This window comes from Bombina bombina, chromosome 1 (genome assembly GCF_027579735.1).
Source record: "Bombina bombina isolate aBomBom1 chromosome 1, aBomBom1.pri, whole genome shotgun sequence".
Taxonomy (NCBI): Eukaryota; Metazoa; Chordata; class Amphibia; order Anura; family Bombinatoridae; genus Bombina; species Bombina bombina.
In genome coordinates this window covers 1,289,408,633-1,289,430,679 of record NC_069499.1, presented here as the reverse complement: position 1 = coordinate 1,289,430,679, position 22,047 = coordinate 1,289,408,633, and the positions used below count along the sequence as shown (strand labels likewise).

The 22,047-nt window shown below is 40.8% G+C and overlaps 1 protein-coding gene across 1 annotated transcript in view; it reads left to right on the top strand.

The window, feature by feature from the left end:
- Window positions 1-21,679, top strand: part of LRP3 (LDL receptor related protein 3) — a 197,218-nt gene extending 175,539 nt beyond the window's left edge. Inside the window, exon 7 of the mRNA XM_053695069.1 lies at window positions 20,728-21,679. Within this exon, the coding sequence (XP_053551044.1) occupies window positions 20,728-21,525 (798 nt within the window). The 3' untranslated portion in view covers window positions 21,526-21,679. The remainder of the gene's footprint in view (window positions 1-20,727) is intronic.
- The last annotated feature ends 368 nt before the right edge of the window (window positions 21,680-22,047 follow it).

Here is a 22,047-nt window from a genome sequence, read left to right as displayed (position 1 = left end):
TTGAGCTTCAGCTGGTAGACAGATTGCCTTAAGTTCTCCTGCAAAATGTCTTGATAAACTTGGGAATTCATTTTTCCTTCGATGATAGCAATCCGTACAGGCCCTGATGCAGCAAAGCAGCCCCAAACCATGATGCCCCCACCACCATACTTCACAGTTGGGATGAGGTTTTGATGTTGGTGTGCTGTGCCTCTTTTTCGCCACACATGGTGTTGTGTGTTTCTTCCAAACAACTCAACTTTGGTTTCATCTGTCCACAGAATATTTTGCCAGTACTGCTGTAGAACATCCAGGTGCTCTTGTGCAAACTGTAAACGTGCAGCAATGTTTTGTTTGGACAGCAGTGGCCTCCTCTGTGGTATCCTCCCATGAAATCCATTCTTGTTTAGTGTTTTACGTATTGTAGATTCGCTAACAGGGATGTTAGCATTTGCCAGTGACTTTTGTAAGTCTTTAGCTGACACTCTAGGATTCTTCTTCACCTCATTGAGCAGTCTGCGCTGTGCTCTTGCAGTCATCTTTACAGGACGGCCACTTCTAGGGAGAGTAGCAGCAGTGCTGAACTTTCTCCATTTATAGACAATTTGTCTTACCGTGGACTGATGAACAGCAAGGCTTTTGGAGATACTTTTATAACCCTTTCCAGCTTTATGCAAGTCAACAATTCTTAATCGTAGGTCTTCTGAGAGCTTTTTTGTGCGAGGCATCATTCACATCAGGCAATGCTTCTTGTGAAAAGCAAACCCAGAACTGGTGTGTGTTTTTTATAGGGCAGGGCAGCTGTAACCAACACCTCCAATCTCATCTCATTGATTGGACTCCAGTTGGCTGACATCTCACTCCAATTAGCTCTTGGAGATGTCATTAGTCTAGGGGTTCACATACTTTTTCCACCTGCACTGTGAATGTTTACATGGTGTGTTCAATAAAAACATGGCAACATTTCATTCTTTGTGTGTTATTAGTTTAAGCAGACTGTGATTGTCTATTGTTGTGACTTAGATGATGATCAAATCACATTTTATGACTAATTTATGCAGAAATCCATATCATTCCAAAGTGTTCACATACTTTTTCTTGCAACTGTACATCTAACGCTACAATATAATTAAATTAATTCCCTAAACTAACTACAAATAATTACAATTAAATAAAATAAACTAAATTACGAAAAAAAAACAATCACTAAATTAAAGAAAATAAAAAAGAAAAATACAATACCCCCCACCACCCATACACCCAACCCTACTCTAAAACCCACCCAATCCCCCCTTAATAAAACCTAACACTACCCCCTTGAAGATCACCCTACCTTGAGCCGTCTTCACCCAACCGGGCACAAGTGGACCTCCAGACCGGCAGAAGTCTTCATCCGATCCGGCCAGAAGAGGAGATCCAGACCGGCAGAAGTCTTCATCCAGGTGGCATCTTCTATCTTCTTCCATCTGGAGCGGAGCGGGTCCATCTTGAAGACATCCAACGCGGAGCATCCTCTTCCATCCGACGGCGACTAAAGAATGAAGGTGTGACGTCATCCAAGATGGCGTCCCTTCAATTCCGATTGGCTGATAAAATCCTATCAGCCAATCGGAATTAAGGTAGGAAAAATCCTATTGGCTGATGCAATCAGCCAATAGAATTGAAGTTCAATCCTATTGGCGGATCCAATCAGCCAGTAGGATTGAGCTTGCATTCTATTGGCTGTTCCAATCAGCCAATAGAATGCAAGCTCAATTCTATTGGCTGATTGCATCAGCCAATAGGATTTTTCTTACCTTAATTCCGATTGACTGATAGGCCAATCGGAATTGAAGGGACGCCATCTTGGATGACGTCACTTAAAGGAACCTTCATTCTTCAGTCGCCGTCGGATGGAAGAGGATGCTCCTCGTTGGATGTCTTCAAGATGGACCCGCTCCGCTCCGGATGGAAGAAGATAGAAGATGCCGCCGGGATGAAGACTTCTGCCGGTCTAGATGTCCTCTTCTGGCCGGATCGGATGAAGACTTCTGGAGGTCCACTTGTACCCGGTTGGGTGAAGACAGCTCAAGGTAGGGTGATCTTCAAGGGGGTAGTGTTAGGTTTTATTAAGGGGGGATTGGGTGGGTTTTAGAGTAGGGTTGGGTGTGTGGGTGGTGGGTTTTAATGTTGGGGGGTATTGTATTTTTTTTTTTTACAGGTAAAAGAGTTGATTACTTTGGGGCAATGCCCCGCAAAAAGCGCTTTTAAGGGCTATTTGTAATTTAGTATAGGGTAGGGAATTTTTTTATTTTGGGGGTTTTGTAGGTGGTGACGATGTCGGGGACGGCAGATTAGGGGTTAATAAGTGTAATATTAGGGGTGTTTAGACTCGGGGTTCATGTTAGGGTGTTAGCTGTAAACAGGTGTTAGGTTTTTTTTCAGCCAGCTCAGCCCCATTGTTTCCTATGGGGAAATCGTGCACGAGCACGTTTTGCCAACTTACCACTACCGTAAGCAACGCTGGTATTGAGGTGAGATGTGGAGCTAAATTTTTCTCAAGGCTCACTTTTCTGAGGCTAACGCCGGCTTGCAGAAAACTCGTAATACCAGCGTTGTCTTAAGTGAGCGGGGAGAAAAAAAGGAGCGTTAGCACAGCACAGCCTTACCGACAAAAACTCGTAATCTAGCCGAATAATGGTGTAAAGTAAGCCAGCTGAGCTCTATAGTTTGCGGTATGATTCTAATGCAGAGGAGACAAGCTCTTTATCTTGCAATGGTGACCTATGCCAAGTGAGTCCCACTACACAACACTACCACAGTTACTCACTGTCCCCCCAAGCAGCATTTTCTTGTCCGGTACCGCAGCAAGCACAGCGGCTCCCTCCCACCATGAATAGAAAGCTGGCCAGTAGTATGCACAGTCTGCGCGCCCAAATACTCCATTCAAAGTATTTGGGCGCGCAGACTGTGCATCCTGCTGGCCAGCTTTCTATTCATGGTGGGAGGGAGCCGCTGTTCTTGCTGCTGTACCGGACAAGAAAACGCTGCTAGTCCATTCAGCACTGCATTGCTGGCTATCCCTTCAGCTAGATCCGACACAGCTGCCTCCCGGCTCCCCCTCAGCCTGAGCTCAGTCAGTCACCATGTGCTAGTACAGCACAGCACTGGTAAGTCACTGCCACCCCCCTTACCCACATGTGGCCACTGCGGAGCCCTCCTGTATGTCATAGGTGATGGGGTTATAAATTGTGCATCGGGCCAGCTGTATAGTCACAGCCTGGCCCGACCGCTCCATTATACACAGTGCAGCTCGCTCCTGCTGTCAGACAGAGCAGGAGCGAGCTGCACTTAGTGTTATGGCGCGGTCGGGCCGGGCTGTGACTATACAGCTGGCCCGATGCGCTGTGTGAAAAAAACAGATCCGCTCAGAAGAGCACAGAGAGCGTGTCTGTAAAACAGCCGTTTTTTAAAAAAATTCAAAGGGTATATTATGTTTTACAAAGTTTGCGCTAATATAATGTTATATAATTCTGCACTATTTTTTTGAGGTTTACTGTCCCTTTAAGTTAAAGAAAGAAAGGGTAACATCTTACATTTAGCCACCAATAAGCAGATGTAACCCAGGTTCTAAACCAAAAATGGGTTGGCTCCTAAGCTTTACATTCCTGCTTTTTTAAAATACAGATAGCAAGAGAACAAATAAAAATCGATAATAGGAGTAAATTAGAAAGTTAGAATTAGAAAGTTGCTTAAAATTGCATGCTCTATCTGAATCATGAAAGACAAAAATTGGGTTTAGTATCGCATCGCAAACCACTAAATTACACTGTTAACCCCTAAACCTTACACCCCCCATAACTTTAAATTAAAAACTTTTTTGGCGTTAGTTTCGCACCCTGTTTAGTGCAAAACTCATAATCTAGGTATGTGAGTAAAGAAACAGTGAAGAAAGGAAAACTGCAGTACATTTATATGCCACTAGATGGAGACACAACTTTTTTTTTTTTTTCTTTAAACTTCTTCCCCTTTCCTAAATGTTCCCCTTTTTCTTAGCAGGAAATGAGAAGCCATGTCCTTTCCAGTCTTGCCTATTGCCTGTTTTATATCTGTCCATAATTGTCCTCAGCAGGAAAGACAGATAAAGGGAAACTTAAGCGGACAAAATGAATAATGAAAGTACATTTAAAAAAAAAAATATTTAAGAAATAAACAATTCATAAATTTGAAAACAATGTAAAGATCTGTGAAAAAAACGTTTACATAGTATACACACTTTGTATACAAATAGTACATTTGCAAGGTAGCAAGATAGGAATATTACAATTTTGAAACTTACACCTAGGTATAAATAAAACATGGTTAACTTTTAAGTTGAGCTATATTAGCATCCACTTCTAATGCGCGGCTAGGTACCGTATTACAGTATTCTTCCCAGAGGCAGTTCATATCCCAGAAGTCATCTATTTGTTTGGTAGTGACATATTTGTATTTCCATCTAAAGGGGAGGAGAGTCCACGGCTTAATTTATTACTGTTGGGAATTAAGAACCTGGCCAGGAGGAGGCAAAGACACCCCAGCCAAAGGCTTAAATACATCCCCCAGTCATTCTTTGCCTTTCATCACAGGAGGACGGCATAGAAGTGCCGAAGATCAGAGTAGCCTCTTATGGAGGGTAGTACTCTTCACATTGGGACTGGAGTTTTAAGTAGTCCTGTCAGCCTCTCAGTGGGAGCCTGGGTGAAAGTTACAGTCCGGAGATGCAGGGAGAGTCTTTCTGCGAAACCATCTCGACTCAAATTAACAGCTCCACAAGCAATCAGCGTTGACGAGTTTTGCTGCCTGCTTTTTACACTCAAGTCCAGGAGCGAGGCTACTAACCTGTCACACTTGAAGGGCCGTGTTCCTGTTTTTTTATTACATAATGATAACACGGAAGACAGGGTCACAGTGTGACGCCTTTTATCTTTAAAGAATCAAGGGTTAATATTCCTGGAAAGGAGATTATTGAACAGGGGGGGGGTTATACATGATATTGTTTATTGTGTCATTTCTGTGTTATGTGAGAGATGAGGCTCTGGCAATGTGTGGAACTTTCAGGTGACTTACAAGAGTATTGTGCTGCCTTTTTTGGCTTGTTTTCTCCTTAGGCAGGGGCGGTCCTGCCAGGCATTCCATGTGACCGGGTGTGCGGGTGTGGCTATCTCTCTTCCTCTGTTGATCAGCGGCGCAGGAGACGAAACGGTTTCAGTAGTCCGGGTCATAGGAGGTGGTGAGTGCCCCGGCCATTGGAGGTTATAAAGGTGCCTATTTATTAAGTTAATTTAGTCCGTAATAACAGCGCAAGCTATGGAGGACTCTGACGCGTTAGATCGTTCTCCCTCTTTAACAAGGTCTCATTCCTGTGTTTATTGTGAGGGGGGGTTCTGGTAGAACAGCCTGCTCAACTATGTTACACATGCCTTAATAAAGTTACGACATCTAAATGTAAACGGATGTCTAGTACTACTGAGCCATCCACCTCTGTCCCGTGAGGTGCATTCCCTGCATTCATCTCCAATTGCACATGCAGCGCCCCAGGGTCCAACCATTACTCCTGCGGGAAAGATTCGTTGGCCTTCAGATTTTGTGAATCAACTGGAATCGGCGATATCGAAAGTGATCCATGACTTACCACGTTCTGCTAAGCGCAAGCGTAGGGCGTGTCATGGCGGCTCAGCCCAGGGGTTGTCTACGCTGATGGAAATATCAGATGCGTTATACGATGACGAGGCCCACTCCGACTCTTCGGAGGAGGACCCTTCTGGGTTGGAGTCCATGTCATGTAAACCTCTGGCTGCGGAGGAGCCTGACTTTAGGTTTAGGATAGAGAATTTGTGCTTTTTGCTGAAGCAAGTGCTTGCTACTCTGGAGGTTCTGGAACTGAAGCTTCTAGAGGAACCTGTGATTCCTAAGCTTGATAAGGTATATGAGGACAGGGTGGTGCCTCAGGCCTTCCCGGTTCCTGTAAAGATGGCTAATATTATTAAGAATGAATGAGAGCAATTTGGTTCTTCCGTTTCCCTTCTTCTTCCTTTAAGAAACTGTTCCCCATTCCGGACTCTCAGCTTGAGCTGTGGGGTACTGTCCCTAAGGTGGATGGTGCTATCTCCACGCTCGCGAAGCGGACAACTATTCCCCTTGAGGATAGTTTGTCGTTTAAAGAGCCCATTGGTAAAAAGTTGGAAAACATGTTAAGGAAGATGTTCCAACACATGGGATCTGTTTTTCAGCCAGCAGCGGCCGCAACTGCGGTTGCCGGAGCTGCGACATATTGTTGTGAATCCCTGTGTGAAATGGTCAAGGGGGAGACTTCCATACACGAGATACAGGATAAGATTAAGGCGCTGAAGGTCGCCAATTCTTTCATCTGTGATGCCAATATGCAAATTATTGGCCTAAACACAAAGGTGTCAGGTTTTTCCGTTTTAGCTGGCAGGGCTCTGTGGTTAAAGCCTTGGTCTGTGGACATGACCTCTAAGTCAAGGCTGTTGTCCCTGCCTTTTCGAGGAAAGATTCTGTTTGGTCCAGGTTTGGATTCGTTCATATCCACGGTTACGGGAGGCAAGGGAGCTTTCCTACCGCAGCATAAGAAGGCTAAGCCTAACGGATCTACTTTTCGTCACTCTCGTGCGGACAAGGCCCAGCGACCAGCAGCCCTCCATGAAAGCGGACCAGTCCAAGCGAACTTGGAAGCCGGCTCATTCCTGGAACAATCTAAGCAGAGCAATAAGCCTGCCGAGACAAAATCTGCATGAAGGGGCGGCCCCAACCGGTCTCCAGACCAAGCAGATTATCTCTCTTTTCAGAAGCCTGGTTACAGGACGTTCAGGACCCTTGGGTTCTGGAGGTTATCGCTTAGGGTTACAGGATAGGGTTCAGATCCTATCCGCCCAGGGGCAGATTCCTCCTGTCAAACCTGTCTTTAAGACCAGGAAAAAGAGAGGCCTTTCTAGAGCGTGTGAGTTATCTCTCCTCTCTCGGCATTATCGTACCAGTACCCCTAGCAGAAAGGGGTCTAGGTTCCATTTGCCAGGTTCCATCTCAGACCTCTTCAATTGTGCATCATTCAGATCTATCACAGCAGATATTCATGGATGCTTAGACTCAGATCTCCCTCTCATTCTGGTGGATCTGTCCGGAGCAACTACCCATGGGGACATCCTTCTTGAGACTGTCCTGGGAGATTGTGACCATGGACGCGAGTCTGGCAGGATGGGGAGCTGTTTTGGGTGCTAGGATGGCACAAGAAAAATCGTCCCGGGAGGAGTCTCTCCTTCCGATAAATATTCTGGAACTCCGAGCAATCCTACAATGCTCTGAAGGCATGGCCTCCTCTGGGGTCGTTTAGCTTCATCAGATTCCAGACCGACAACATTACCTTGGTGGCTTACATCAACCATCAGGGGGGTACAAGGAGCTCCCTAGCCATGAGGGAGGTGTCTCGGATTTTGGAGTGGGCGGAGTCCGACAGCTGCTTGCTCTCAGCAATTCACATTCCAGGTGTGGACAACTGGGAAGCAGACTTTCTCAGCAGGCAATCCTTCCATCTGGGGGAATGGTCTCTTCTCCCCGAAGTGTTTGTGGAGATTTGCCTCAGGTGGGGAACGCCGAAGATAGATCTCATGGCGTCCAGACTCAATTGCAAGCTACCCCAATACGGGTCGAGGTCCAGGGATCCCCAGACAGAGCTGATAGATGTCTTGGCGGTGCCTTGGGTGTTCAGCCTAGCTTACATTTTTCCACTGTTACCACTTCTACCTCGTGTAGTGGCACGCATCAAACAGGAGCGAGCTTCGCCCATTCTGATTGCTCCATCATGGCCACGGAGGACGTGGTTAGTGGATTTGGTGGGGATGTCATCCTCTTCGCCGTGGAGGTTACCCTGTCGCAGGGATCTGCTGGAACAGTGCCCTTTTCAACATCAAAATCTCGATTCTCTGAGGCTGACTGCGTGGAGATTGAACACCTAGTCTTGGCCAAGAGAGACTTTTCTGAAAGAGTGATTGATACTCTAATTCAGGCAAGAAAGCCAGTCACTCGCCGCATCTACCATAAGGTGTGGAGGATTTACTTGTCCTGGTGTGAGAAGCATGGATATCCTTGGCATAAGGTGAAGGTATCCAGGATTCTGTCCTTTCTCCAAGAGGGTTTGGAGAAGGGTCTTGCCGCCAGTTCCTTAAGAGACAGATTTCGGCATTATCAGTTTTGTTGCATAGGAGACTTGCTGAGCTCCCTGGCATCCAATCTTTTGTTCAGGCTCTGTCTAGAATCAGGCCTGTCTTTAAACAGTCTGCTCCCCCATGGAGCTTAACATGGTCCTTAAGGTATTGCAGAAGGTTCAGTTTGAGCCTATGCATTCCATTGACTTTAAGATTATGTCCTGGAAGGTTCTCTTCCTGTTGGCCATTGCATCGGCACACAGAGTATCTGAACTGGCTGCCTTGCAATGTGAGCATCCTTATCTGTTTTTTCATGCAGGTAAGGCTGTGCTTCGCACTGGTTTGGGGTTTCTTGCCAAGGTGGTTTCTAACCCGTAACATTAATCAGGAAATAGTGGTTCCTTCTTTGTGTCCTAACCCTTCTTCTTCTAAGGAGAGGTTACTTCATAATCTGGATGTGGTTCGGGCCCTGAAGTTCTATCTTCAGGCTACAAAGGATTTCAGACAGTCTACATCTCTTTTTGTGGTGTATTCAGGGAAGTGCAAGGGGCAGAAAGCCTCTTCTACCTCTTTGTCCTTTTGGTTGAGGAGCTTGATTCGCTTGGCCTAAGAGACAGCAGGACATAAGCCTCCTCAGAGGATCACGGCTCATTCAACTAGAGCTGTGGCTTCGTCTTGAGCCTTCAAGAATGAGGCCTCTATGGAGAAAATTTGTAAGGTGGCTACCTTGTCCTCCTTACACATTTTTACAAAGATTTACAAATTTGACATTTTTGCTTCTGCGGAAGCTGTTTTTGGGAGAAAGGTTTTGCAGGCTATGGTGCCCTCAGATTAGGGTCCACCTTTTACCCTCCCGGTTTCATTCATTGTCCTCTAGATCTTGGGTATAAGTTCCCAACAGTAATGAATGAAGCCGTGGACTCTGCTCCCCTTTAGATGGAAAACCGAAATTATGCTTACCTGATCATTTCATTTCCATCTAGGGGAGGAGAGTCCATGGCTCCCGCCCATATCTCCGATGGGCGGACCTAAATTTAATCATCTTCTGGCACCATTTATACCCTGATATTTCTCCTACTCTTCCTTGTTCCCTCGGCAGAATGACTGGGGGATGAGGGAAGTGGGGGAGCTATTTAAGCCTTTGGCTGGGGTGTCTTTGCCTCCTCCTGGTGGCCAGGTTCTTAATTCCCAACAGTAATGAAGACAGCTGTGGACTCTCCTCCCCTCAATGGAAATGAAATTATCTGGTAAGTATAATTTATGTTTTTACTAATAATCTTGTTTGAGTTACATAGGACCTCCATTCCAGAGATATTGTTAAATAGAAATACGACTGGGTCTAATGGGAGAGTGATGCCAAGGGCTGTCTCTATTGCTTTCCCAATCTCTTGCCAATGGGAAATAATTTTGGGGCACGGCCACCAGATATGCAAGAACCGCTACAGGCTCTCCAACAATCAGTAGTGGTGGTGGTGTAAATGGAGGCCAGTCTAGTGGGAGTATAATACCATTGGCATAGAAGCTTTACATTTGTCTGTAGGAAATGGATTGAGGAGTTACTTTTGCTCATATTGACAAGAATTGTTGATGATTATTTTATAGGAATCTGTACTTGCAGCTCCTCAATCTATTTTTTGGTATAAGATTTCAGGCTTGATAATCCAGCAACAATTTATAAAAAAAGGGATGTTACACTTAGTATAGAGGAGTTGCAAAGTGTTTCAGAAGGAGTGAGTGGTCTGCAGATTTGTCTGGTGGCTGGGTGGGTTGTGATATAGTGATGTAATTTGAAGTATTTGAGCCAATGGTTGAAAATGTGTGTCTCTGTGAGTTAAGTTTTGGACTGAATTTTAATTTAATTTTTAGTGGAGTGACCGGGGATAACTTCCTGTAAAGTTAGTGAATAAGAATAAGTATTGAGGGAATCAAGCTGAACATATGGATTGTCTCTTAGCGAAGGTGAAGGTATTGTTGAAATGTTCTGAAATTTTAAGATATGTCTATCCATTAAATTGTAGGTCATCTTTGTTATTGTGGTTGTTAAAGGGCCTAGTTTTCTGCTAGGATATACTCACATTTCAAAGATTTTTAACTACACATAATTAAGCATTTTATACTTTAGCTTCAATACTTAAAGGGATAGTATGAAATTGTAAGTGCAATGGTTTAGTTTCTATAAAGTAATGGGTGCAGACATGTTTGCACTAAGATTTTATATTTATCTCTTCTGTTGAGGATGGTTAGATATAAATTGGGCAATAAGAGAGTTTACAAACAAGGTGTAAAAATAATTACTTCAACAATCCTATGTTCCACACAGCCTTGTTTGCACATCATCTTTCATTGTCTGCATTGAAAAAGTGAGTTACTGAAAAAGAGAAAGTTCCTGAAATAGAGAGGGAGAAACTTAAAAAGAGGTGGGTACTGTGTGGGGGCAGGTGAGATGTAACAGGGAGGAAAAGAGATAGAAAGTAGCTGCAAGCAAAATGGGTGTGATGCACCTTATATACTCAAAAATATGTCTAGCAGGTAAGTGGATATTTCTTCCATTGGATGTAGTAGTACAAGGTTTTGAGGTAGGGAGTCCAGTAGACAGTCTAGATGGACCTACTACTATCTGCAGTACCACAATTATGCTACATTTTTTATGTAAGTGGCAAGAGTCCATGAGCTAGTGACGTATGGGATATACATTCCTACCAGGAGGGGGCAAAGTTTCCCAAACATCAAAATGCCTATAAATACACCTCCCACCACACACATACTTCAGTTTTACAAACTTTGCCTCCCTGTGGAGGTGGTGAAGCAAGGTGTGCTTGATTTTCTTCTGTGAAAGGCACTTCTAAGCATTTTGAAGCCCAGTTCCTCTCAGAGTACAGTGTTTGTCAGAGGGATGTGAAGGGAGTATTGCCTGTTGATTAAGTGGTTTCACCCATGGGAAATCCTTTCAAAGGCTCTCTGTAATCGGTCGTAGGGATTCATTCCTTGCCTCCCTTTTCAGATAGACGATATACTCTTATACCATTACCTCTGCTGATATTTTTTGGTACTGGTTTGGCTGTCTGCTATATGTGGATGGGTGTCTTCCGGTAAGTATGTATCATTATTTTAAGACACTCTTAGCTATGTTTGGCACTTTATGTTATAAAGTTTTAAATATATGTATTTGCTTATATTTGCCAAGAGTCAGGTCTATGTATATTTCCCTTTTCTGCAGACTATCAGTTTCAGTATGGAATTTTTATTTGGGAAGATTTTTTTTTTATTTTTATCTTGTACCTGGGGTTTCAGATTTTTTTCAATTTGATTTTGTTTTCCAAATTTTTGTGGGCAAAAATGCAGTTTTTTATGGCGTCATTCTTTGCACTGAAATTTTTTTGGCGCGAAAGTGCGTCTAAGATGACGTAAGTCATTTCCTGCGTCTTTGTTGACGCGCGTTGTTTGGTCATGGAGTCGCGCTTGTTATGACTCGAGTTGTGTCATCTCCTGATGTTAGCTTTGGCAGCAAAATATTTTTTTCCTTTTTGCGTCTTGCATCATACTTGGCGCCAGAAATCTTTTTTGTATATAACCCCTCTTCCTTTTTTCTTCTGGTTCTCTCCATGTTAAGAGCTATGATGCTTATTTTTTTTGCATCCTACTTTTGCATAAGCATTTTTTCCCATTCCTAAAACTGCTACGTGAGGAAATTGCATATTTTGTTTAAATGTTGTTTTTTTCTTTTTACATTTTAAAAAATGTCTCAATTTGATCCTTCCTCTGATGTTGCTGTAGAAACCATGCGGCCTAAACACAGTTCTACCAAAGCTAAGTGTGTCTGTTGTATATTAACTGATGTTATTTCTTCAGCTCAATTATGTGGCATCTGACATGATAAGCTTTTGCATGCCGATAATGTTTCTATTAGTACTAATACACCATCTTCAACGTCTAAAGTACCTGATATTCCTGCAGATGTAAATAATTATATTGCTGCAGCTATAGATAAGGCTATGTCTGCTATTCCGCCTTCAAATAAACGTAAAAGGTCTTTTAAAACTTCTCATAAATCTGATGAAATTTGTATTGAATGACAGCATACTGAAATATCCTCTGCTTATGAGTATTCTTCTGGTTCCGAAGATCCTGATTCAGATTCTGAATTTGACAAATCTTCCTATCTGTTTAAGATTGATTATATTCATTCTTTATTGAAGAAAGTTCTGGTTACTTTGTGCATTGAAGAGTCTAGTCCTCTTGATAAAAAAGCCAGTAAACATTTGAATACTGTTTTTAAACCTCCTAAGGTTGCTCCTGAGGTTTTTCCTGTTCAAGATGCTATTTCTGATATGATTACTAAGGAATGGTCTAAGCCTGGTTCTTCTTTCAATCCTTCTTCTAGGTTTAAGAAGTCGTATCCTTTACCTGTGGCTAATTTAGAGTTTTGGGAAAAAGTTTCTAAGGTTGATGCTATTTCCACTCTTGCCAAACGTACTACTATTCCTATGGAAGATAGTACTTCTTTTAAGGATCCTTTGGATAGGAAGATTGAATCTTATATTAGAAGAGCATATTTACATTCTGGCTATATTCTTAGACCTGCTATTTCAATGGCTGATGTGGCTGCTGTTTCAACTTTTTGGTTGGATAGTTTAGCTCGGCAGGTAGAAGATCATGATTTGACAAGCATTATTCTTTTGCTTCAACATTCTAATCATTTCATTTGTGATGCTATATTTGACATTATTAAGATTGTTGTTAAATCTATGTCTTTAGCTATTTTAGCCAGAAGAGCTTTATGGCTTAAATCTTGGAATGCTGACATGGTGTCTAAATCTAGATTACTATCTCTATCTTTCCAGGGTAAGAATTTATTTGGTTCTCAATTAGATTCTATTATTTCCACTGTTACTGGTGGGAAGGGAGTTTTCTTGCCTCAAGATAAAAAAATCTAAGGGTAAATTTAAGGCTCCTAATTGTTTTAGTTCCTTTCATCAGAATAAGGAACAAAAGTCTACTCCTTCCCCTAAGGCCTCTGGTTCCAATTGAAAACCATCCTCAAATTGGAATAAAACCAAGCCTTAAAAAAGACTAAATCCAGCCCCCTAAGACTGCATGAAGGTGCGGCCCTCAATCCAGATCAGCTGGTGGGGGGCAGATTGAAATTGTTTCAGGAAATTTGATCAGGTTCTGTTCAGAATCAGTGGATTCAGAATATTGTGTCTCAAGGGTATCGAATAGGATTCAAAATAAGGCCTCCTGTGAGAAGATTTTTTCTCATATTCCAACAAATCCTGTGAAAGCTCAGGTTTTTCTGAAATGTGTTTCAGATCTAGAGCTTTCAGGGATGATTGTTCCGGTTCCTCTACAGGAACAGGGTTTGGGGTTTTATTTAAATCTATTCATTGTCCCAAAGAAAGAGAATTCTTTCAGACCAGTTCTGGATCTGAAACTTTTAAGTCATTTTGTAAGAGTCCCAACTTTCAAGATGGTGACTATAAGGACTACTCTGCCTTTTGTTCAGCAAGGGCATTTTATGTCCACAATAGACTTACAGGATGCTTATCTTCATGTTCCAATTCCTCCAGAGCACTATCGGTTTCTGAGATTCTCTTTTCTAGACAAGCATTACTAGTTTGTCGCTCTTTCATTTTGCCTAGCGACAGCTCCAGGAATCTTTTTGAAGGTTCTCTGTAATCAGAGAGCAGGGTATTGTGGTGTTTCCTTATTTGGAAAATATCTTGGTACTAGCTCAGTCTTTTCATTTTAGCAGAATCTCACACGAAACAACTAGTATTGTTTCTTCAAAGGCATGGTTGGAGGATCAATTTACAAAAGAGTTTCTGGATTCCTCAAACAAAGGTCCCCTTTTTAGGTTTCCAGATAGATTCAGTGTCCATGACTCTTTCTTTAACAGACAAGAGGCAAATTAAATTGGTTTTTAGCTTGTCTAAACCTTCAGTCTCGATCATTCCCTTTAGTGGCTATGTGCATGGAAGTTTTAGGTCTACCTGCAGCATCGGACGCGATCCCCTTTGCTTGTTTTCATATGAGACCTCTGCAGCTTTGCATGCTGAATCAATGGTGCAGGGATTATACTCTGATATCACAGTTGATATACTTAAATCCCAACATTCAACTCTCTCTGTCTTGGTGGTTAGACCATCATCGGATTATTCAAGAGTGAGCTCAACAGATGCAAGTCTTTCAGGTTGGGGAGCTGTCTGGGGTCTCTGACAGCACAAGGGGTTTGGAAACCTCAAGAGGCAAGGTTACCAATTAACATTTTAGAACTCTGTGCTATCTTCAGAGCTCTTCAGGCTTGGCCTCTATTGAAGTGAGAACTAATATCTCAACAGTGGCATATGTCAATCATCAGAGATGGACTCACAATTCCTTGGCAATGAAGGAAGTATCTTGAATACTTTCTTGGGCAGAGTCCAACTCTTGTCTAATTTCTGCAATTCATATTCCAGGTGTTGACAATTGGGAAGCAGATTATCTAAATCGTCAGACTTTGCATCCAGGGGAGTGGTCTCTCCATCCGGATGTGTTTCATCAGATTATTCAGATGTGGAGAAATAGATCTGATGGCCTCTCATTTGATCAAGAAACTTCCCAGATATCTGTCAAGATCCATGGATCCTCAGTCAGAGATGGTGGATGCTTTAGCAGTTCCTTGGTTTTACCAACCTGCTTACATTTTTCCACCTCTAGTTCTTCTCCCAAGGGTGATCTCAAGATCATATTGGAACAATCCTATGTGTTTCTGATAGCACCTGCATGGCCTCACAGGTTTTGGTATGCGGATCTTGTTCGGATGTCCAGTTGCCAGCCTTGGCCGCTTCCTTTAAGGCCAGATCTTCTGTCTCAAGGGCCATTTTTCCATAAGGATCGCAAATCTCTAAATTTGAAGGTATGGAAATTGAACACTTAGTTCTTAGTCATAGAGGTTTCTCTGATTCAGTAATTGACACTATGTTACAGGCTCGTAAGTCTGTTTCGAGGAAGATTTATTATCGATTTTGGAAAACCTATATTTCATGGTGCTCCTCTCATAATTTTTCTTGGCATTCTTTTAAAATTCCTTGGATTTTACAGTTTCTCAGGATGGTTTGGATAAGGGTTTGTTTGTGAATACTTTGAAGGGACAAATCTCTGCTCTTTCTGACTTATTTCATAGAAAGATTGCTAAGCTTCCTGATATTCACTGTTTTGTTCAGGCTTTGGTTCATATCAAACCTGTTATTAAGTCTATTTCTCCTCCTTGGAGTCTTAATTTGATTTTAAGGATTTTGCAGGCTCCTCCTTTTGAGCCTATGCATTCTTTGGATATTAAACTACTTCCTTTGAAAGTGTTATTTATTTTGGCTATCTCTTCTGCTAGAAGAGTTTCTCAGTTGTCGGCTCTCTCTTGTTAGTCTCCTTATCTGATATTTCATCAAGATAAAACGGTTTTACGGACATCGTTTAAATTTTTGCCTAAAGTTGTGAATTCTAACAACATTAGTAGGGAAATTGTTGTTCCTTCTTTGTGTCCTAATCCTAAGAATTATTTTGAGAGATCTCTTCATTCTTTGGATGTGGTGAGAGCTTTGAATTACTATGTTGAAGCTACTAAGGATTTTCAGAAAGACTTCTGTCTATTTTGTTATTTTTGGCAAGACCACTATATGTGGATAGTAGTGGATATTTCCTCTTTATATACTTGCATTCCCCAATCCTTGGGAGTCCGAACTGTCGAATCTTTCCTAACCAAAGAGTTAAAATTAGATGACATCACTAAACACTATATAGGAGACATTTTGAGGTATCTTCTATCTCACAACTTCTTTATGTTCAACCAAGAGTTTTACCAACAAACATGTGGCACGACGATGGGGGCAAAATTTGCCCCATTGTTCACTGATTTGTATGTGGCCCAGTGGGAGTTCTCTAATGTTTATAATACCATGAATCCATGGTATGAGGATATCACCTTCTACTCACGCTATATAGACGATTTGCTTTTTATAGTAAAAAAAACCCTTCGACGACTCCTCATTCCACGGATTCATGGATTATCTAAACAATCAAATGGGTCTAAAATTTACAGGTACCTATAGCAGAACTGAAGTAAATTTTTTGGACTTAACTTTCCAAACTAACAACAATCATATATTCACAAAAACCTATAGAAAACCCACTGCTGGAAATACCAATCTGCATGCCACATCACAACACCCTCAACATTTGATACAGGCAATACCAAAAGGACAGTTCATTAGGCTTAGGAGAAACACCAAATCAGATGAGGTTTACGAACAGGCCATTGAAGTGGAAAACAGATTAGTTATTAGAGGCTATAACAGAAATAACGTAATCAAATGTCGTCAACAAGTGAAAGGATCAGACCCATTCAATCAATAGCTTAAATAAAAATTCGAAAAATAATGACTTTTGTGATTCAATAGTGTTCACAACAGAGTATACCATGCAATACGATCAAATTGTTAAAATACTCAAACACATGCATTTACTGTTAGGCGATGAGATCTTATAACCAATTGTCAAAAATTGTAAATTTGTCTCTAAAAAAACGAGAACCTTAGCTCAGTCCTTATCTCCCAGTATGGTTAAAAACAATACTTAGTCCTCAGAATCTACATGGCTTAAACACAAAGGCAATTTTAGATGTGGCAGTAAAAACTGCAATACTTGCATCACCATCTTAAAGGGTGGTTCTTTTAGATCTAGTATCACAAATCAAAAGTTTGAGATCCAGTTTTATGCAAACTGTGGTACCCAATGGGTGGTCTATATGTTGACCTGTAATCTTTGCCATAGTCAATACATAGGACAAACATCTACAGAGCAGAGAAAAAGAGTAGGTGAACACATTAGAGATGTGAAAAATTACGTAAAATAATCAGCCATAGCAAGCCATTTCAATGGAATACATTTTACGAATAAGGCTGATATATCTGTACAAATTATAGACTTAGCTATAGTACCCTTGAGAGGGGGTAATAAGAACACAATCCTTGATAAAAAATAATTATTTTGGATTTTAAAACTAAAAACCAGAATTCCCCTGGGAATGAATAGGGAGTTTGACATCAGTTATTTCATAGACAACTAGATCTGTCAGTAATTGTATCTGACACCATTGTTTCCTAAATATGTTGTACTCTGCTTATGTACTATCCCTATGTAGGTTTATGTTCAAACATTTAATTAGTAGTAACAAAATATTATAAAATATTACACACTTCTAGCTGGTTTGAACAATCTGCTTTTTAATAAAATATTAAGGTATCCACTAATATGGCCCAATGTACTTGTTCCTTAACTTAATATATGTCACTTGTATCTTGTATAATTTTCCATGATGTGGTCTAATGAATATAACAAGTAGTCAATATAAAAATAGTCTAAATATTTACAATTTCAAAATGTGAATTTACATGCTAAAATCATACAGTTTCTTAATAATAGATATTTATATAGATAATGCATTATGTCACCTCAGCACTGTTATTATAATGCTTTAAGATTGTTTTTAATTCTCACTTAGTTTGTGTTTTAATTTTACCTGGTGTGGCAAGAGTTAACTGGTTTGCACCTTTGGTATAAATTACCGTACTCTGCTACACCTGACTAGTCTATGAATAAGCACCACTAAGGGGGCGTGAAATGCGTAAGACTGGCCTTGTATGCTTGCCAGCCCTCTGTTTGAGAACACACCATGTTTTTATGTGTCTCAATAAACTGATGTTTTATTTTTTTACACTAACCGAGTAGTGCCTGCGTTAACTTGCTCTCCTGTTCTATTTGTTATTTTCTCTGGTTCCAGGAAAGGTCAGAAAGCCTCTGCCATTTCTTTGGCATCTTGGTTAAACTTTTGATTCACAAGGCTTATTTGGAGGCAGGGCAGTCTCCGCCTCAGAGAATTACAGCTCATTCTACCAGATCAGTTGCCACTTCTTGGGCTTTTAAGAATGGAGCTTCAGTTGATCAGATTTGCAAAGCAGCAACTTGGTCTTCTTTGCATACATTTACAAAATTTTACCATTTTGATGTATTTGCTTCTTCAGAAGCAGTCTTTGGTAGAAAGGTTCTTCAAGCAGCTGTCTCAGTTTGATTCCTTTTGCCTATGATTTGAGTTTTTTGAAATTTAAGAAAACATATTTATCATTTGGATTAAATTTTTTCAGCAGAAGTAGCTGTTCTCTCCCTCCTTCTCTAGTGACTCCGTGGATTTCCACATCTTGGGTATTGTATCCCATACGTCACTAGCTCATGGACTCTTGCCACTTACATAAAAGAAAACATAATTTATGTAAGAACTTACCTGATAAATTAATTTCTTTCATAGTGGCAAGAGTCCATGAGACCCACCCTATTTTGTGGTGGTTATGATTTTTTGGTATAAAAGCACATTTTGTTTTCCAGTTCCTCTTTTTTGTATGCTTTTTTACTACTTTTTACACCTCACTACTTGGCTATACGTTAAAACTGAAGTATGTGTGTGGTGGGAGGTGTATTTATAGGCATTTTGAGGTTTGGGAAACTTTGCCCCTTCTGGTAGGAATGTATTTCCCATACGTCACTAGCTCATGGGTTCTTGCCACTATGAAAGAAATTAATTTATCAGGTAAGTTCTTGCATAAATTATGTTTTTCCAGTTTGCATGAAACCCTTTAAATACATCAATTTTTCATGCCAAGGTGATGTGTACATTTCGAGCCTGTGCTATTCCTAGGTTTTGGCCTTATTCCTGCAAACACTTTACATTACAAGTTGGAAAGTTATATGTTATCTTCTTGAAGTATAACCCAACACAACTAGAATAGTATGTGTGATTGTTTGTCTGTCTGTCTATCTATCTTGTAGAAAAAGGAGATACAGAATCACCAATTGATGTACATTTAAAAGCACTCACGAATCCTCACAACAAACTAGAATGTTAGAGCAATAATGGACGGGTGTTCTGAGGAAGATTAATTAAAACTTAACATTTATTGGGGCATTACATAAAATAATGGATAGACAATACATTTAAAATTACAAGAAATGACTTAGCCTTTAAAAGGATGTAGTGGGTACAACAATGGTGAATACAGTCCACTTATGATCAAGATACTACACAGATGTACACTTTTAAGAGTATAAATGGGAAAAGAATTTAGTCTTGGAAAACCTAGGATGTGGTTATTAATCCATGGTCTTCAGAAAAAATTACTAATTTCCTTATTATTAAACATCTACGTGAAGTGTAGTTCTCTGTTTGAATTCAATTTTACCCAAACTTTTTGACCATTAAATAAATGTTAGTGATTATGGAACATTGTGGTGTTCCATATACATATAAAGATTGTAATAATAATCTGGAACCCTCAAATACTGTTGTTAACAGATAGCGTCTTGCAATCTAGTTGACTACTTATTACTTATATTTTTGCTTGTTGCAGTGCTTATGAATATGTATGGGTTCAAAAAACAAAAAAAAAGATAGGGTTCAAAAGTTTGGGGAACTGATATTTCGACTATTTGTCTAGTAGTTTGATTAGTTACAATATTGTATCCTCAACTGTATAGATATCCAATTTATATTGCTATGTAGAAACAGAATGTCTATTGCTGTTTATTATTAGTCTCAGACCGATATCATAGAAATAGCGTTTATCTATCTTTAAATCTGGAGATAACTTTCTGAAGAAATAGAATCTAATAGAGGTAAGTGTCACAAAAAGAAATTGGACAGGCAGAGGCAGACACAGACAGACACAGAGACACACAGACAGACAGGCAGACACAGACAGGCAGGCAGACACAGACAGACAGGCAGAAACAGACAGACAGGCAGACACAGACAGACAGGCAGACACAGACAGGCAGGCAGACACAGACAGGCAGGCAGACACAGACAGGCAGGCAGACACAGACAGGCAGGCAGACACAGACAGGCAGGCAGACACAGACAGGCAGACACAGACAGACAGGCAGACACAGACTCAGACACAGACTCAGACACAGACTCAGACACAGACTCAGACACAGACTCAGACACACACACACACAGACACACACACAGACACACAGACACACACACAGACATAGACAGACACACACAGACAGACACACACACAGACAGACAGACACACACACAGACACACACAGACATAGACAGACAGACACACACAGACAGACACACACAGACATAGACAGACAGACACACACAGACAGACACACACGCAGACACACACGCAGACATAGACAGACAGACACAGGCAGACACACATACAGACACACACACAGACAGACAGACACGCATAGACATAGACAGACACAGACAGACACACACACAGACAGACAGACACACACAGACATAGACAGACACAGACAGATACACACAGACACACAGACACACAGACAGACTGACACACACACACTGACACAGACAGACACATATATATTACAGAACTGTAATATATAAGCTTATTTAGTATGTGTTGCCGTGTGTATGAAGTTATAGTCTTTATAGTATTTATATTGATAGATTACTTCAGATAAATTTGATTGTTCATGACCCTTATCTTGTCAACAGGTTTCCATGTTGCAAAACATTCGGACTGCTATGAGACGGCAAATGAGACGTCATTCTTCTCGACGGACTTCTTCTAGGAGACGTTTGGGAAGGCTTTGGAATAGGTTGTTTCATCGCCCACGTACCAGGGGTCATATCCCACTGCTAACACCACAAGCGAGATTTAGTGACAATGACCTTAGCAGAAGTGAAGAAAATTTACAGAGTCCTTCAACACCTGTTGAAACCTATAACACATACACACAAACTGATATACTAGAGGCCGGTAGATCTGAAATGGCAGCCAACAATTTACACCTTGAACTAGAACTCATTGATCAGCTTCCATTAAATGGTTTAGAAAATAATTGCACTGATACAGTTCAACATTCTCCTTTAGTAGAGTTTGTTACAGATTCATACTCTGTGGATTCATGTAACCTATTTCTTAATACAGCCATAAAAGAGGACACAGGACACTCACTAAGGAACACTTCTGCAGCTATTGCCGAAACATTTTGCTTGGTGCCTGTATCACAAAGGACTCCTGAGGGAGCAAGCAATATAACATATAGCCATCAGAGACCAGAAATCCAGAGATTGCCTTTCCAAAATCTGCACTCAGATCATCCTGACAGCTTGACGAATGTTCATAACCAGGTCACAGAACAGCCATATTGCTGTGGAGGCTCTTGTCAGGAAGAACCGTTGGGTGTACATGCTAACTGCTATTGTTCAAAGGAAGTGCCAATGTTTGAGCCCACGCACCCTCTATTAGAATCTAACACTAGTGATGATGAATCTTTACTCATTTGCTGATATCTTGTTAAAGAACTGAATTTTTGTATTTTTTAAAGAAAACTTTATAATTCAGCACTCTGCATATATTTTTATATTGCAATACTGCAATTCCCACTGCTAATGACCTAAATCCACTAAGAATAATTTATACAATATAAATTATAGCTCTGTATTTGTTTGTGATGTAAGAGTTATTTATATGTGCAACTAAGTCTAAAATACCTCACAGGAGCCTGATTACATTACTATAGAAACTATCATGTGTTTTCACACATTCAAATAACTTTATCAAATTGTTCTCGTAGCAGAATTGAAACATATGTGAATTATCCAGATTACTTTTATCAAAATATTTATTTCTACAAATAAGTGAAATCTATGCTTCTGATCTTTTTTTATTCAGGATTAATACTTTAATCCTTGTTCTCTTAGAAATGGAAATCAGCCTTATGCCAACAACAAATGATTACATCTTGGAATGGCTTTCTGTGGTACACTTGGAGGCCTTGAAATGCAAATGAATAGTTTTTGTAAAGCCAT